The following is an 18727-nucleotide window of genomic DNA, read 5'->3' as shown; positions in this document are numbered from 1 at the left end:
TAGCCTTTAAAAAATTTTCAAACTAGAACACAAAACGTATCAGGTACTCTGATGCATGGGGCTCTACATACAGACTCCGTATTACAGTATTTCACATAAATGGATTACTATATAACCTCCTTGCTGAGAAGGAGATCCCAAATGCTATTGTAGCAAACCTCCCTCAGCGTTAGAGCTGAGCTGAAAACTACTGGACACCACAAAGATGCATCATCTCAATAACCTAGCTGAGATTTCTCCACTAAGATGGCTGCGGCGAGCTGCTGAGCGTCTGTCACGTGAGGGTTCTTTTTCATGACAATCCTCACAAGGTCGGGGGGGAAGATGTTGCACAGGTTGATGTACACCTTCTCCCTGGTGTCTTGGTGCCTCGGGGGGTCTTGAGGGATTCCACAGTACGGTACACGCCACGTCTGGTCCTGCTGCTCCGGTAAGCTTTGGAAGGCAAACTGCTCGTAACACGGCTGCGAGGGGTTACTGGGCAGAGAGTAGGTCTGACGGTAGCCGTAGGCATCCATCCCATAGCCCTGCCTGTCCCAGCTTCCCAGCCCATCTTGGCCAGCAAAAGGCTTTCTGTGTCTCAACGGAGAATTATCGTACAAACGTGAGTCTGAAATGCTATCTATCCTCGTGGACACAAGGGCTCTCCCCATGTGCACGGTCTTTGAGTGCGACGAACTCTGAGATGCAGAGTAGTCATTTGGACAACTAGAACGAGCACCGATGGTTGGATGCTGGAAATGCACAGCCATATACGGAACTGGAGGTTTGTGGTGATGCTTTGGTTCTTCGTGACTGTAACTTTGCACTCGTGTTAGAGGCTCGTGGTAGCTCTGTAGGAATGGCTGAGAGTTAAGGCGGCCATGCGGGTGCATATGTTGGCACTTCAAGTTCTCCTCCAGCTGCGGGTCAGGAGAGCTCATGTACGAGCGGTCGCTGTAACCCACATAGGAATCACTGCTGCCACAGCTGACGCTCCCTTCACTACTGCAGTCAGAAGCTACAGAGCTAATCCTGTAATCTGTGTCCAAGGAGAAGCGCCTTTCAGGACTGCGTGGACCAGATATACTCAGACTTGAATATGCATTCAGCATAGAGTAATACCCTACATCCACCGGAGACTCGCATTTTGGATACTGGTCGTAAGGCATTGGTGTTCCGTGATTTTTGGTTGCCATCATCACTGTAGGATACTGTCCCTGTGGTCTTTGATCCTGAGGTGGAAAATGAACTCCAGATGGAAGGCCATTGGTTAAAGGTGCAGTACTTTGGGGTTTTGCAGCAGAGGAGCTTGGTATACTAACTAACGAAGGTACAGACCTGGTTTCTAATTTGTTTTTGGTGGGAAGCTTTTCCTCCAAGTCTTGATAGACTTGAGTCCTTATACTAGGATCCGACTGCCTCTTCGGAGTGGCACGCTTAAGCTCAGAAGTGCTGTCATTCTTAGTGCTACAGGGAACACTATTGCTTTTCACCAGTCCTCCTTCACTTGTAGTTTTGGCAGCTGTACTTCTAGACATGGCACGAAGTTCGTCAGCTACAGATCGCTGAGGCTGATTTCCCCTTTCTGGGTGATAGTATTTGCATTTGTGTCCATAGGTACATTTCTTCCCTGTCAAGACAAATATAATGAGATTTAAAAAAAAACATCAGCAAGAAGAAAACAAGAAACAAAAGATCTTAATCATGAAAGATTGGAAATCCTTCTCATTTAAAGTTTTACTCACAACTTGAAAGACTGATCAGAGGGCACCTTTCCTATGAAGACGTGTTGAGAGAGTTGGAGCTATTCAGCCTGGAGAAGACTCCAGTGAACCTTACAGCAGGCATCCAGTACCTAAAGGGGCCTACAAGAAGTTTGGGGAAGGACTTTCTACAAGGACATGCAGTGACAGGACAAGGGATAACAGCTTTAAATTGAAAGAGGGTAAATTTTGTTTAGATGTTAGGGAGACATGCTTCACTGTGCGAGCAGTGAGGCACTGGAGCAGGTTGCCCAGAGAAGCTGTCTATGCTCTATTCCCAGTGTTCAAGGCCAGGCTGGACAGGGCTTTCAGTAATGCATAGTGGGAGGTGTTCCCACCTATAGCAGGGGGCTGGAACCAAATGATCTTTAAGGTCCCTTCCAACCCAAACCATTCTCTGGTTCTATGATTCTATGAAGATCTTGCAAATGGTTTTGTGTGATGCAGAGTGAGAGTTAAGATCTCCTTTCATGTACTGTGGGTAAAAGAGGCAGTGGTAGTGCTCTGCAGCAACTGATTCAGAACACAGACCAACACTACCAGACACACTTTGAGCTGAACACATCATCAGTGAGTATGCACGCACTTGGTGTACTGTGCTAAGAAGATATACAAGTGGGAAACTTAATGTGAATGTTATGGAGCCATAAAAGCAGTAGACATTCAGCTCAGCTAAGATGGCCAGCAGCTAATCTTGAGGAAGCTCAATCCATTATCTGGCCAAAAGTCCATTACAAAGTAGCTTTCCAGAGCCTGAAGAATCCAGGTGTTGTTTTAGATCTCTCTCTACCAAAGACTGATGAAGTTGCTCCTTTAGTTCAACTGGTAGATAGAAATGTTCTTTAACCATCACATTAAAAAAATCCCTTCAGCCTGCAATAACTCCAGTGCTCATCATTTTAAACATTCTCAGGCTAAGACGATAATGTAAAAACCTCCATCTAAAAGTTTTAATTCTGGCAGCATTAGAATAAAGCAGGGGCTGAGTCACCAGTTCCAGCAGTACAGAAAGCTGATGAGCAGAAAATCAAATTACCATATGGACACGGCTGCTTCTTGTGTTCTGGCACAATAGGCTTCTTCCTAAGAAAATTATCCAGACTTGGGCCATGGCGGCCAAGAGGATCATCAGGAGGCATAAATCTATAAAGCAACAAAAAAAAGTATTACAGAAGCAAATGCCTTTTCACATTCCTCCTGCAATAAACAAGAACCTCCTGGCGCTATAGCCTGCCATGCTAACATCTTTATGTTTGGGTACCCTGAGAGCTGTTTTCTTGAAAACAGCTGCAGCTTTTGATGTCACTGTACCACAGCCGCACAAGATTGACTTTCTGCTGCAGCACTGCCTATGCCACAACAAAAAGCCACCAGTAGTAAGTGGGTCCATCCCAACCTGGGCTGCTCTATGATTTCATGGTTTTGGAGCCACAGGTTCTCAAAACTGCTGGCTCAGTACACCAGGAGAATTTCAGTGTGACACTGTAGCACACGTAAAATACAGAATACACATTGGTATACACTAGAAGAGGCAAACAATTTTACGGTGAAAAGATATAAAAATATTACTACGAAAAAGCAAAGAAGCAGAGTTCAAGTACTTTCACTCACAACACCAAAAACGTGACTAACTATTCCTTTTGTTTTCTTACATGTACTTAATGATTTTGGTGGAAGATAACAAATTCATACAAATCTTCAAAATGCCCTTTCCTCAGTTATGTAGTGGCACATATAAGGATAAAATGACTTACTTGTCATTAACAAACGAATACATTAGCAAGCGTTCATCTATGAACTTCTTCCACTCAGGCTTTTCATTTGCTAGATCCCTGTAGTTATCATTAGAAACAATGATGCCATCTGACTCAAAGGCCAGCTTCACTATAAATCGGTCATCGTAGCACACCACCCTTCTCCCTTGCACTCGGCGGGACGGTGTGAATACAAGAATCTTCTCTTTCTCCAATTTACGCAAGATTTCTTGATCTACAAAGAAAAAGAATCAAAAGTTGAAGAAGAAATAAAATGAAAATGTATTTGTTCGATCTCCAAGGACATGAGATTTTAGGAAGCGTTTATAACCATGTCTTAAAAGGTTATATTCCAGCAGAAGGTGTCTGATGTGTGATACTCAAAGCTAGAGTCAGCAGCCAACTGACAATACTCAAAAGAATACAAACACAACAAAACCCACAACAAATCGAAACACGGAGTGACTACTAACAGTACCACAAGGATCAGAAAACCTGCATTCTTTACAAACCTCAGGCTCTACCTAAATTTAGAACACCTCCTAAGAAGGCTTAAGATGTCATTTTGTTACCAAAATACATTCTGAGGAGCTCTGAAAGATGAGCTCAGGCTACCAAACAGGGTAACCTGGACTAAGACTCTGGCCATAGCACCACAGTGCTAAGCACTGGGGCATCCCCACCTTGGGTCACTTCTACTGGCTATCGCTCTGCTCACAGCAGACAAGCTACGGAAGAAAAATGCTATGAAAGAAAAATAAACAGAAAGCTAGGCAACTCCTGAAACTGCAGAAGACACACACGGTATATGAGTCATGGCTCTTAATGATTCAGATCTCAAATCACTATTGTGCAGTGAAAGAAACCTGACAGAGAAAATGTTCCATACAGAAAAAAAAAAAGTCTCCAACAGGAAGAAATACAGCATTAATATTACAAATAAGCAATATATTTCAGGCCAACATTATCTGCTCACTAGAAAAGCCACAAGATTAAAATGATGTCCAGCCTTTCTGCAGTCATTTTTCCCCCCATGCAGCAAATGATATGTAAGAGTCTGAAGGATGGCCATTTCTTTCCCCATTAAGAAAGAACAAAATATCTGTCATGTCTAGATAAATGGCAGGTAGTAATAAGAAAAATGCAGCTGTTGTTTGGTCCAAGAAGTTCCTCACAAATATGGACAGCGCAGAGCCATTCCCACATCAGTCATTTCAGACCTTGACAAAATTGCAGGTGGTCACATGTTTCAGTATCTCTGGAAATGGAGTGTCAGCACAATGTGCTTCTGCAGGCTGGCTACAAGCAGGCACCCTGCATCCTGCTAAGAAAGCTGAAGAACTGCTTCACAGCACAGACAAAGAAGAATACATGATTCTATGATTCTTCTTCGATTTGCCTCCCATTTACCAGCTCCCTGACAACGCACAGCAAATTCATCTTCCATTGGTAGAAAAATAGTCGACCCTAAGAATTTCTGCTTTCTCAAAACTCCTTTTTGGGATTCTAGTCCTAGCCACAGCTCTAGCAAGTGCTACATTTCAACTCTCAGTAGTCAAGTCCTTATTACTCAGCCAATGCTCTTCTCATACCTCAAACACTAACATAGTGAAATGACTTGACCAAGACCAGCTCCAGCCTTGAGACACGTTAATCCATCTTCTTTCTCAGGTTATGGTTTTCTTTATTTCCTTTGCAATAGGCTATATCAAATGTTTACCTACGTATACATTCTCTTTCAAGGGAAAGACCCCACACCACCTCTGATGAGGGCTAACAATACCTTTCCAAATCCATTTTTTGCCTTAACATGATATGTTCCAGTAGCCAGCAAGCAAATGAAATGAAGCACTGGAAAGATCTTTCTAGAAATTCAGAAATGCATGTGGAAATCAAAACATGCTTCCATATTCTTTTAGCAGCCATCACTACTATTCTCATAAGCTTCCCTTCCTTTAAAGGCAGCTTTAAAGGCATGTTTAAAAAGCTAAATAATAATAATAAAAAAATTCTGATTCTCCTCTGTTTCAACTTCTCAGCAGCAGGAAGACAACCCTCCAGCCTTCATAGGGAATCAAGAAGCTGGATAAAGAAACAACCGCATCTACATCGAACTGTTTGGAGAGTAAACACATTCAAAGTGAAAAAAATAAATAAATCAGCAGCCTTCTCACTCGTTAACAGTAATGTTCCAAATGGAACTGTTCCACACTGCCGGGATCATTCCCTTTGCTCCCAGCGCAGGGCAGTGACTCACTGCAGGTGACTGCAGACAGGGCAGGCTGGCAGACTCTGCTCACCACAAGAAAGATCATTCGTGAATCACAGCTTTCAAACCTCTTTGCTGCCAAGGCTACACAGGCGTAACAGATTTAAAAATGGCAATTACGTCCCTGAAGACATCAGGAGCAGCATTAAAGAAAAATTTAGAAGGCGAGCAGAGAAAGAAGATGTGGAGAGGGCACTACTTTGTCCTTTTCTTTTCTTTTCTTTTCTTTTCTTTTCTTTTCTTTTCTTTTCTTTTCTTTTCTTTTCTTTTCTTTTCTTTTCTTTTCTTTTCTTTTCTTTTCTTTTCTTTTCTTTTCTTTTCTTTTCTTTTCTTTTCTTTTCTTTTCTTTTCTTTTCTTTTCTTTTCTTTTCTTTTCTTTTCTTTCCTGAAGACTGTAATGAAGTTGGTGCACCAAAGATACCTTCTATTGCAGTCTTACATTTCTAACAATTTGCCCAGTAGCCACTCACATTGAACAAAGCACCCCACAAGCCAGTGAAGGCAGAGCAGAGCTTACCTGTGATAAGGGCATCAGGTCTCGACTGTTCTTTCCTCCACGCTGGCACGAACACGGTGACATCCTTGTGGCCTCTTTCCAAAAACCAATCTACTGCCAATTTGATTCCTCGACAAGAAAAGACTTCTTTGTTCCCATGGCTGAAACACACATTAAATTTCCTTATTATATGACTTTGCTTTTCTCTGAGTGCACACGGAACACAGTGAAGCACACATCTCCCACCCAATGTCATGTTATCCACGTGCTCCAGAGTTTCTAAAGGCAAGCAGGAGTCAGTCTGAGCTTTGACCAAACACTGCCATCAATTGTATGGCACGGGAGAGGGACTGTGAATCTGCAGAGTACTGTCAGCATCTCTTTGCAGACTGGAGAATAAGGAAAAACATAAGCAGAGTGTTAAAAATCCTCACACCCCAACCAAAAAGCTGGTATATAACAGCTGTAATGGAGATTTGATATGGGACAGCTGAAATGCTGACATGAAAAAGTGCAAATTTCTTAGGAAATGCTGGCAACAAATAGTGAGCCCTGAGGGCATGGTGGCAGAGCCCAGCAGGAGCTTCCCTCAAGCTCAGACAGAGGAGAAGGATTCCAACACCAAGCACTCTACTGACAGCTCAGGCAAACTGGAAACACTCTCTTAAAGCAACAAGAGAAAACTAAGAATTTGCTTAGTACTGCACTTAGGAAGGTGAAATTAGTTGTGTATTAAAAAACCATGGAGAGGCGCAAGTTCAGCAGAATATGATCAGACACAAGCAAAACAAAAGAAGTGCACCCATTGTGCAATAGCTGTCTGAGGTAAAGTGAGAATGCAATTATTTCATTTTCTGAAGGTAGGTGACGCCTCGTCTGACTTCCACATCCAATTTCAGGCACCACAGAACATGAAATACACAGGAAAACTGGAAAAAATCCAAAGGAAAGCAAAACGAGACCGATGGGGAAACGCTGGAAAAAGCACATTCAGTTAATCTAGGATAAACAAGCCTATGGAGGAACAAAACTGTCTTCAGCACATCGCATGTAATTAAAACAGAGCATGTCTATCAGCCATTGGGCCCCCATGGTCCTGGGGAGGCTGCAGAGGTGGCCTTTGGGAGGACGGGCTGAGGCTGTCCCATGCTGCACACAGCTGGTTCCAGCCTTTTTTGCCTGTAATTCTACTTGGTAAGCAATTTCCCTGTCCTTATTTTGAGTTTTCTTGCTCTCGTTCCTCCTGTTTTTCCCCAGTCCCGCTGTGGGGTGGTGGTGAGCAAACAGCTGGGTGGGTGCTTGGCTCCCGGCCCCGGTCAGCCCACAGCAGTCCCACTGAGCAGTGATGGCAAAGTCAGCACAAAATGCATGAGAAACAGTTAAGCAATATGCTAGAAAAGGCTTTCTAACTGACTGATGGGACAATCTGCCTAGAAATGATTTGGAATCTCCTCAGTGGACATTTGTAAGTACAAGTCAGATGGCTCTGGTCCAGGTTTTGTCCCCATGCACAAGAGGAGATCAGCAATTTCCACGAGGTCCCTCCCAAGCCCACAGCTCTGCACAGCAGAAGGGATACACAGGATGACAGCAAGCTGCTAATAGCAAAAGGGACACACAGGGTGACAGCAAGCCACTAACTTTTGCCTCACTGGCTTGCCATGTCCTGTATGAACATCTCCTCATCTGGCTTTTGAAAGGTAAGAGAATTCAACCACTAAGGAGTGATTTGTGAAAGATATGAACAGAGCTAGTCACCTAAAAGATCTTCCAGTAGTAAAGTTTATAGGGAAATACAAACCCTAGAAAAATATTTTAAAACTTGTGCTTCTCTTTGTTTGGCAGAACCATTCTGAAGTACCTGCTGCTTCCACCTCTCTAACATGCTGCACTGCCACATGTTCCTTGATAGTCTGAGGGAGCCTGAATAATGCTGCAATGGATGAGACAGCCCTGTAGTAGTGAGAAAAAAATAGAAGCTGTTCAGATTTGAAATGCCTGCAGAGGGTGTGGCGTGCACCTCTAGGGGCACACAAGGCCAGGCGGGATGGGGCCCTGGGCAACCTGATCTGGTGGGTGGCAGCCCTGCCCACAGCTGGGGGTTGGAAGTGGGTGAGCTTTAAGGACCATCTACCCAAGCCATGCTGTGATTCCACTGCTCTTATGAGTCTACGAGTTGAAAGACAAGGACTTGTGGCTGACACATCTCACAGAGCATCCTCAGCAGAGGCTGTGTTGGATGTCACAGACTCTGCACAAAATACCAAAAAAAAAAAAAAAAAAAAAAAAAAAAAAAGAGAAAAACAAAACCAAAAGACCACTACCAGAATGTGGGTTTAACCAAGAAATTGCATTATTTCCATTATTTCCTTTTCCAGCAGTTCCAGAGACAGGACCTGGAAACGTGAGCTCTGTACTAAGACACTGCAGTTGCTGCAGACTGTCAGTCCGTGGGTTTTAGCTGGCACAGGGACAGTTACTTCTGCTGGGTGATGTGAGGTTTCCCCTCTGCACGCCTCAGCCTCGCAGATGTAAGGCCTCCCCTGCAGAGCTGATACAAGAAGTTACTGCTCACGCTATCAGCAGGCCATGTACAACTGTACACACACTGCAATCCATTTTAAAACAGTTGGGAAGGGTTTGTTCCAGCTTCTAAATTCCAGTGAAATCATTGTACTGTTATTACTCTAAACAATCTCTCTGGTTTCCAATGGATAAGACCACACTTCACTCCTTACAGAGAACAAGTGTTTTGTAAGAGTTCGTTTTAGTAACAGTATGAACAGTACATTTTTTCCCATAAATGTGAGAAATTGTTTCTGGAATGAGATGCTGGCCTGAAAGAGATGAGAATTCTTTCCGGTTGCTTTCCATCCAGTTGGAATTCAAGCCACACTGCTCAAGGCACAGCAAGGGAAAGGCAGCTCAGCCTAACACAAAACATGAAAATCTTGCCACTCAGAACATCAATCTGGAATGTACTTAAACTCTCATGAAGTATGTTACAATGCATACAAACTTTCAGGCACTGCTGAGTGAGATTTAAAGTTCACATAAATCTTCACACTATTTCTGCCACTTTTCTGATCCGTGCCCATGCTAACATTGGAACTGATACAAAGTCCAATTTAAATTATTAGTGAGAAACTCTGAAAAGCACCTGGTTAAAATTTGTGCTTTTGGTTTTGTGGTGATGCAAATTTGATGCTCTCCTTCTCTGATCTTTGTGCTTCATCAGCTTTATGATACATCATATGATGAAAGGACTGAAATCACCCTTCTTCCCCTGCCTTCCTTCCTTCTGGTAAAGAACAGGAGAAATATTTGTACTTCTTTTTTTTTTTTCAATCTCTTCTCAAATATTACAAGAATATGGAGGCTCAGGGCAGGCAGGATGACAGTGGTAGCGAAATCATTGTGTTCTGCATTGGTTCTGCCTGCTGACTGATTGCATGTAAACCACTGCTTCAACTTAAAGGAACACAGAAATATTTCTTAAGCACCTATTACTATTTCATACCCTTCATGAGTGATTTTTTTTGTTATATTTGGTCTCTTGATAGATGTAGCTTCACTTTTAAAAGGATAAAAAGTAGCAGTACAACCCTGAATGCTTCCTGAACAAAAACAGTCAAGCATTTTCTAGGCTAGCAGTCAGTAGAACAGTGGTAAGATATCTGATGAAATCATTTTTATCTTCCCCGTTTCCTTATTTGTCCCCACATTCAATTTTCAAGTGGCTAAATCTTTGAAAAGAGTGAAGTATGCTCCTAAAACATTGATTGCTAACAACAGTTGCAAGACTTCTGGTGTGTTCTCATACAATATTCAAACCAAAATTTGGCTCTCAGATTGAAAGCTGCAGGATATGCACACACTAATGACATCAGAGCTGAAGGCAACGCTGATGAGTGTTGCAGTTCATCCACAGGCTTTTATCTAAGTGAAACCTGGACATGAGATACTTTGCAGGAAAAAGCATATTGACTAAAAACAGGAACAACAAAATGTAGATCAGTCCAGCAAACTCAGAGGACTACCAAACTATTTTCTTCCATCAGGTAACAACAGGAAAGCAGTCCACAACAGGGAGATGAGCATTTCCACCCTGGCTCAGTGCCTTGTTAGGCTGGCAGACTGGTTTTGTATCTAATCTCAACCCTTTTCTAAAAAAAACCTCTTTGAATTTCCATCAGATTCCTGCCCACAATAATCTGTCCCAAAGCACTTCTCACCCGAATCTTCTATCCTTTCTGCATTTGCTCCTTATTTGTACAATGTGGTGCAGGTGTGATGTGGATAGAACAGTTTCCAAATGTGTTTTTCTTTCCATTAGACCATGACAAATGACCCCCATGCTTTGAGGTCTTTGAAGGAGCTCTGGAGGCTGTAACACCACACAAAATGCCACTACAGGGGTATGAAGTGCTGCCACCAGCCCAACACACAGGTGTCTGACCAAAACAGAGTCACACACACTGCAGCCAGACTTCAAAATGGGCAAAGAGAAGTTGCACTCAGAGCTGCCAGTAACAAGCTGCCAGCCACATGATCATTACTTGTTGGAAAAATATTTTTATCTATTGCTTGGAGCGGTTTCTCAAAATAATCTCAGAAACAAGGCAGACTATGGAGAAAAAACACTGCTTTAGGCTACCGGTGAGATGGATGCCTGAATCCATCCACATTCTTGTGCCTACTGAGCTCAGTCTGAGAAGAGGCTAAGCTGTTAGTGCAATTATATTAATAAGTCTGCAGTTTAATTGCTAGATGGAAACTACATCTGGCATAAACTCAAATCGTCCTTTGGTTGACAGTGCGCAGAGTCATTTCCAGCTGCGGAAAAACTAAGTAGACTGGTATCAGCAAAACTTTTACCATGGTCAAATGACCTGCATCATGACTAATACACATGGACAAGGCTCAGATTCCTGAACGGAGATGCCTAATGCTTGATAGCTGCCTTTGGGTATCTCACAGATCCTTTCGAACAACACCAGCGCTGTCACAGTTGCCAGACACGGATGTGCATTTCTGCCCCTGCTGAGCACCCAAACCATCCAGTTGGATAGATGGCTGGGAGCGAAAGCTGTAAGAAAACTGCAAAATGCCTTTGATAGAATCATAGAATCATTTGATTTGCAAGGGACCCTTAAATGTCACCTAACCCAACCCCCCTTCCATGAGCAGGGACATCTACAGCTCCATCAGGTGCTCAGAGCCCCAGCCAGCCTAACCAGGAGTGTCACCAGGGACAGGGCATCCACCACCTCTCTGGGAAACCTGTTCCTTTCTTATGTGAAAGTCCCCTAAGTCAGTATCTTCCTCTCCCAAAGAAAAGTGCAATAGTTTTGTCAGGTTGCATTGTCCTTTAGCAAGGATATGCCTCCAATACAGGTCAAAGTTTTCCAAAAGGGCAAGCAGAAGTTCAGAGCCTATATAATCTTGGAATTCAAAGGGTGAATTTTTAAGACAAATCTCGTTATTCAGAACAAAATTCTGCATTTCCACTAGCAAACCCAGACAGCATATGATCAAGATTTCAGTTATTTTTCAGATGTAATTCTGAAATTGTTTGAAAAAAATCTAATACAGCAAGTACAATCTCCAATTAATTGCCATTCAACGTTGTTTTCATGTTGCTGTCATTGTGAGCACAGCAAAGTTCAGACTTTCTTGTCTCTGTTTTCATCACAAAATTTTATGTAGGTTTACTGAAAGTGTTGAACTTCTTCCCATTGGCAAAGAAAGTGAAGGTACCCACAACAGCCAAGCAAAGCTAACAAATACGGGACAGAAGCACATGAACACCACAGAGAAAAATTTCCAGTTGTTTTTCTAGCTAACAACTCTGTTCCTCATTCCTTACTTTTCTTAGCAAAAGCTTGACTTCGATTCCAGCAAAGAAAAGTACCACAGCAGCAACTAGTTTCAGGCAATTTTCAAAGTCCCAGACTTATTCTTGAAAAAGACAAGCATGGAAAAAGGACTGTGCTGCAGCATATTTCTCTCTTCAGAAGGAACCTTCTGAATCTCAGCAGTAAAGAAGTAAAGAAGTGGCAAAATAGAATCTCAAAGCCTTGTCTCTGTTGTCTCATGGAAGAACAGGACCTTCTCCCCTTCATTCTTGACTGCTGAGGCTCAGAAGAGGCAGCCTGGGATGCACAAAGAGCAGGTCTGGGAACACACTGAAGAACAGAGAGCAGACACAGGGGTGAAGAGCTGGTGATCGGTATTTGCTCCATGGGCAAAGATCACCCTTTGTCTTCACTTACATAAATGGAAAGTGTAGGTTTGCTTAAAGTTCAAATGGCGATACAGAACTACTATGGATGGAAATGTGTTACTTGTCTAGTAGCTCATACTAAATAAGGCACCAAGTGCATTTTTATGTCAACGGACAAATACTTTTCTCATCCTTGTGGACTAATACTTTAAACCACCATTTTTCATTACAACATCATCAACTACATGCAAAAAGAACACTTCTGCAGTAGGATTAGATATACCCAGTTTTCTACAATGACAGTGTATGTCACTGCTCAGGTACAGTATAAAAGAACCCAGGTTCCTACCACTCAGTCCAATCTCACCCCAGTTGTGCTAAATGTGTATCAAGAGTTCTACAGCTGCTGTAGGGGATTATCTCATCTACTGTTCAGTTCCAATTTTAGATTTAGATACATGTGCACACTAATCAGTCTCATCCCTTTAAGAGAAAATTAGCAGTTCTTTTTTCAAATAATAATTACAGCAAATGATATCAATTATTATGGTAAGGCAGCATCAAGAACTTATCTTACAACAACATGAGGTAAGAATATAGCTCAGAATACCCAGTCCAGCAAGAGCATACAAGAAAGCTCTCAGAAATCTCTCTTGAAAGATTAGCTATGGTCTTGCTTTTCCTGCTAGCAGCTCCAAATAGGGCTAGTTGGCAACACCCTGGAAAGGCAAAGAGGAAAGAAAAAGAAAAGATCGTGCCAAGTCATAGAACTAAGGTTCTTGTAACAGTATCCCAGACATTAAGGTATGAACATTTGAATAAGATTGTCTGAACTATGGGTGAATTCCTGTGTCTTCCTCACTGCTTCAAACATTGTTCTTTTGCATATGGAAGCTCAACTTATTTACTATTGCCTATTTTCTTGAAAGGAAGAAACTATCATGCAGGTAAACAACTGGTTGCACAGCTGACGTCAACAACAGGGATGCGCCTTTTATAAACAGAGGATTGAACCTCCTTTGTAACAAAGGACTGATCTCTAGCTAAAGATATAATCCACTTGACAAAGCACAGCAAACATATCTTGGTCATCTGGCAGAACAAAAACAGAGCAAAACTGTTTTTTATCATCTGGCTGGCCAACAATGGAACGCACAAACAGCCCAGGAAGTTACTAAAGTGCACTGATGACAACTTCTTGACTCTGGTGACTGAGGATCCAACATGACAACCTTGCTGTACCTAAAAATTACAAACAAGGAAGAACTGATCAGGAATGTGAAGGTCACGGGCAGCCTTGGCTGCAGTGATCTGAGTGATGGAGTTCAGGATTCTGAAAAGGAAGAGCAATGGAAAAAGCAGGATCACAACCTTGGACTTGAGGACAGCAGACTTTACATTGTATAGAAGAATCCCATGGGATATGGCCCTGGAGGAAAGAGACAGGGTACCTGGTCACAAAGGATATGTAAAAGCTGAAGGTACTCAATGCTTTCTTTGCCTCAGTTTTTATAGGTAAAATTTGCCTTCAGGAATCCCAAGACCAAAGGAACAGTCTGGAGCAAAGAAGACTTTTCCTCAGCAGAGGTTAAGGAGCACTTCAACTGAACATTCCTAAGCTACTCAGCCCCGACAAGATGCACTCAGGAGTGCTGAAGGAGCTTGCTGATTACAAGGCCATTCTTGGAAACCTCTGGAAGGTCATAGTGAATGTGGATGTTCCCGAGGTCTGGAAGAGAGCTTCTATCATCAAGGAGATCACTTCTATCATCAAGGACAGAAACAAGGACAGTTCAGGCAATCTCATGCTGGTCAGCCTCACCTCAATCCCTGTAAAGGTGATGGAGCAAATCGTCCTGAAAGCCTTTTCCAAACATATTTAGTACAAGAAGGTGATTGAGATAGTCAAATGGAGCTATGAAGAGCAAATAATGCTTGACCAATCTCACAGCTTTCTATGATGAGATGTTTGTCTCAGTGGATTAGGAGAGATGTGGATGCTGTTTATTTTGAGGTTTAAATAATAAACCTTTTGATACTGCCTCTGATAGCAGCCTCACCGACAAACTAATGGAATATGGGTGGCATAAGTTGACAGAGGCAGACTGAAACCTGGCTCAACGCTGCACCCAAAGGGTTGTGATTAGTGACATAAAGTCCACTTGGAGGCCAGTCACTAGCGGTGTACCCCAGGGGACTACTGATACTGGGGCCAGCATTGCTCAGTGTCTTCACTACTGCCCTGGATGATGGGACAGAATGCACTCTGAAACAAGTCCACAGAAGGCACAAAACTGGATGGAATGGCTGATATGCCACAATGATATACTGCCATTCAAAAGGACATTGGAAGGGTAGAGAAATGGGCCAACGGGAGCCTCAGCAAGTTTCAGTGTTTGAAACTCAACTGGACATGGCCTTGAATTGACACTGCTCTGTACAGGGTGACTGGACTACGAGACTCCTTCCTAACACAGTGATTCTATGATTTACAGCTGGTGACAGAAAAATAAAGACCTGTCAATTGGATTCCTGGATATAGATTAAAACAGTTACTTATCATTTTCTATACATTAAGGCCCTGTACTGTGCATATCATAAATTCACACTTGGCCCACTTTATGTAGGTGGTCAGGGAAGTAATTGAGAATAGAAAGTCATAACCTAATTACTTACACTAATAGTTGAATAAACGTTAAGGAAAAGCGGCTGAGCAGAAGCTACTTGGCCTCTCCTCAAATGCTGCATGCAATTCTGGAAACCACAATATAAGAAGGATATAAAACTATCAGAGTGCATCCAAAGGAAGGCTATGAAGATGGTGAAGGGTCCAGAGGGCAAGACAAGGAACGGCTGAGGTGCCTTGGTTAGTTCAGCCTAGAGGAAAGTGAGGGGAGGCCTTGTTGCAGCCTACAGCATTTTCATGAGGAGAGCAGAGGGACAGTGTGGATCACAGCTCTCCAGTGACAGTGACAAGATCCAAGGGGGGAAGGTTAAGCTGCGTGTTAGAAAAAGGCTCTTCACCAGAAAGTTGATGGACTTCAGTGAGCATTTGGACAACATTATCAGAAACGTGGTTTCAATGCTATGATTTTATGAATTTTGGGTGGTCCTGTGTGGATTCAGGAGTTGGACTTGACCCTTGTCAGTCCCTTCCAACTAGGGATATTCTATTATTCTGTGATTCTACTTCTGGAACCTGTTCGATGCAGTTAGTAGGAAATGTTGCACCAAAGTTCAGCCATCAGTTTGCACAAGAGTTTTGTATTTCTGTAAAATGCAATTCAAATCTATTTTAGCATCAAATAGTGTTCATCTGGATGTAACTCCCTCACAACTCAAGCTGAATGATACGTCAGGTAACAGAAACTCATTGGAACACCCAATTTAGAAAGAAGCATTACCTGTAGTTTATGGGCTAGCCACTTTTACTTAAATATATAAAAGCTACTGCACTGCTCTAAAGAGCTGTACTTAAATTTCATTTGAAAAAAACCTCATCCAAAGGTAATCCAGTTGAACAGAAAATAATGTTAATAAAAAAGTCTTCAGCCCCGAACAGTCTTGCATGAACTTTTATTACTATCCTGATAGTTCATTAGGAGACCAAAACACCCTTCTAACCTGTGGTGCTAGTACTTGGACAATCCTTACAAGTTAACCAATTTGTTACTCATCAGTTAGTCAACTGATCTTTTATACAGACAAAAAAACCCATCTCTGAGCACTCCTGCATTATCTCCTCTTTCATCACTGAGGAAGCATGAACCTACTGCCTCTCCCCAGACAAGTTTATTGCTATGCACCTATATTACTGGGGTCAGAATGGCTGAATGCTCTAGATAGCTGTGTCACTTGTAGGTATGTCAGTGAAAAGTCTAAAGGCACAATCACAGCTATTAGCGGCACTAAAACTTAGCTCCGAATCTGATAATCAACAGTCAAATTTTACAGATAAACCACTTACAGAACAACATGTCAAGGAAAAGTATCCCTCAAGCTACTTTCTTCTATGTCACTGTTTCATAATCCTCTGTAATCTTACATTTGCTTTGCCTTTCTGTATGTAACTGGATATAACAATTTCTCATAGCAGTGGTGCCTAATACAGGTTTGCTAAGTATACCAAAAGTTAATTAAGTATTAGACTGGCAATGGGAAGGAGAGATTTGATAGCTGGTTACACAGGGAGATTGACATGAATTCTTACAGACCACTAACCTGATTACAACATTGGCATGCTGTTTAGTTGAGGATGATGCTTGCGAGAGAACCTTCATACAGTTTTAGGCAATTAAATAGTACATCAGTGCTTGAACCAGAGTAATTCTGTTTCCATTGAAATACAAAAGCAAAAAGTGTCACGGTCACATACCTCATTGCAACATTGCTGCCATCAATAACTACTGGCCTCAGGTTGTCACCATCCTCTGTCACATCCTCCTGCAGTGGAGATTCTGACCTCTGAGACTCTATGGAAGACGTTTCACGCATTACACTAGTGTTAGCATTAGTTACAGACTGATCAGTCTCAGTTTTATTCCCAAGTTTGACAAGTTCTCCCAAAATATCATTTATTAAAGCATCAGTACCAAGTTTATTTAGTACAAGTTGAACCTGCTCTTCAGAGTAACCCAACTTAAGTGCAAACTCCAGTTTGGTTTGATATTCTTTCACCACATCAGGGGGCTTTTCGACTTCCTTCGGTACTGTCTGAGCCTCTTCTATCCGAAAGTCTTGCAAAATTTCATTTCTTTTTAGTATATGAGGCTCTAAACAAGGAGATCGGCACAGCTGTCGGTGAGTCTTAGGCAATAAATGTGATTCTGATGCAGAATTATTCAGTCTCTCTGAATCATTATCGGAATTTGTGCCTTCTTCAGAGTCACAGCTGGAGCTTCCCGAAGTCTCCTCAGATGCCTCCTTGTCTACATCCTCTTTCCTAGAATTAACCTTATCCATCGTCGGCTTCTCCGCCATTGACCAAGGTACAGTTGCATTTATTTGTGTGCCAGTGCTCGCCACATAAAGATGGCCTAAGTCATGCCCTAGATGATCCTTCAAGCCCATGAAGCTGCTGCATGTACTTGACTCCACTTTGCTGTTTTTCTTGTATTCCTGAATATAAAGCGCTCCGTATTCCTAAAGAGAGAACAAAAATGTTGCAACTGGTTACACATCTTATTTCTTTTGTATTTTACTGTTGCCTTCTCAGAATTGCACTTAATCTCTCACAGCAAAGACACAAAACTTGGTGCTTTTTTTTGAGCATGGACATTTTTTTCCAGGAAAAAACTTTCCAAAAGGAGCATACATAGCTAACCTGAGTATGACTGATCATTTGTTTTCTTCGTGTATGAAATGCTTTTACGGAGCCATTTCCAGAAATGGGTTTTTAATGAACAGGAAACTGAACAAAGTTCAGTTTGCTGTAAACTCAGAACTCTAACCAAGACCTAAAGGTAACCTGGTATTTTCTCTAACTTTAGACAATATTGCAACATTAAAACAAAAATGCAGCTATAAAATACATCTACCAAAAACCTTTCAAACTAAGCAGCTTAGACTCTCTGTTCAATAGAAATTAGCATAATACAAGATTAGCTGGCTTATTAGGCAAATAAAGGTGCAAAAATAAATAATTATAACAGAAAACATAATTCAGTAAAAACTTACTGGCCCTAAAAGACACTATCAGTTAAATTGAATACGCTCAACTTATTTCTGCATTTCCTTATAAAGTGATATTTAAGTGAAGAAAGACTAACTGCTCTCAACAGTGCTGTGTTACTAACACACACAAGATGCAGAGGCACAGATTGCTCTAGTGGTCAATAAAGACAAGGAAAGTCTTTTCATCCATTGCAACAGGCTTTTTGTTAAGCCAGTAAGTCAGCAAAAATAAATGCTAATTTCAACTCTTGGACTTGATTTGTGGAAGCCATTTGCTAGACCACATTAAACTTATAGGAAGAAGTCATGTAAAAAGAATGGAAGAAAAAAAATTGCAGTTTTTCTTGAGCAATTTTGCATAATGGCAGTTATACATAAATCCATTTCATCAAAGCATTATTTCCATAATGTACATTTCCAAAGGACAGCTTTCTGTCTTTCTCCCTTGTTTTGTTATTTTAGGTGGGAATTTTTTGCTAAATGCTTCAATCAGAAAAGTAGAAGATTATTTCTCACACATGAAAATGGACCACACAGGGCAATCGTACTGCAGGGGTACGATAA

The 18727-nt window shown here is 41.9% G+C and overlaps 1 protein-coding gene across 1 annotated transcript in view; it reads right to left on the bottom strand.

Moving 5' to 3' along the window:
• Positions 1-215: 215 nt before the first annotated feature.
• Positions 216-18727, bottom strand: part of ZC3H12C (zinc finger CCCH-type containing 12C) — a gene marked incomplete at both ends in the record, with an annotated part of 35858 nt that continues 17346 nt past the window's right edge. Inside the window, 5 exons of the mRNA XM_079548918.1 lie at positions 216-1612; positions 2782-2888; positions 3500-3734; positions 6286-6425; positions 16866-17632. Of these exons, the coding sequence (XP_079405044.1) occupies positions 216-1612; positions 2782-2888; positions 3500-3734; positions 6286-6425; positions 16866-17632 (2646 nt within the window). The remainder of the gene's footprint in view (positions 1613-2781; positions 2889-3499; positions 3735-6285; positions 6426-16865; positions 17633-18727) is intronic.

This window comes from Tetrao urogallus, assembly GCF_951394365.1.
Source record: "Tetrao urogallus genome assembly, chromosome: 1".
In the NCBI taxonomy this organism is placed as follows: Eukaryota; Metazoa; Chordata; class Aves; order Galliformes; family Phasianidae; genus Tetrao; species Tetrao urogallus.
This window is presented reverse-complemented; position numbering and strand designations above follow the sequence as displayed.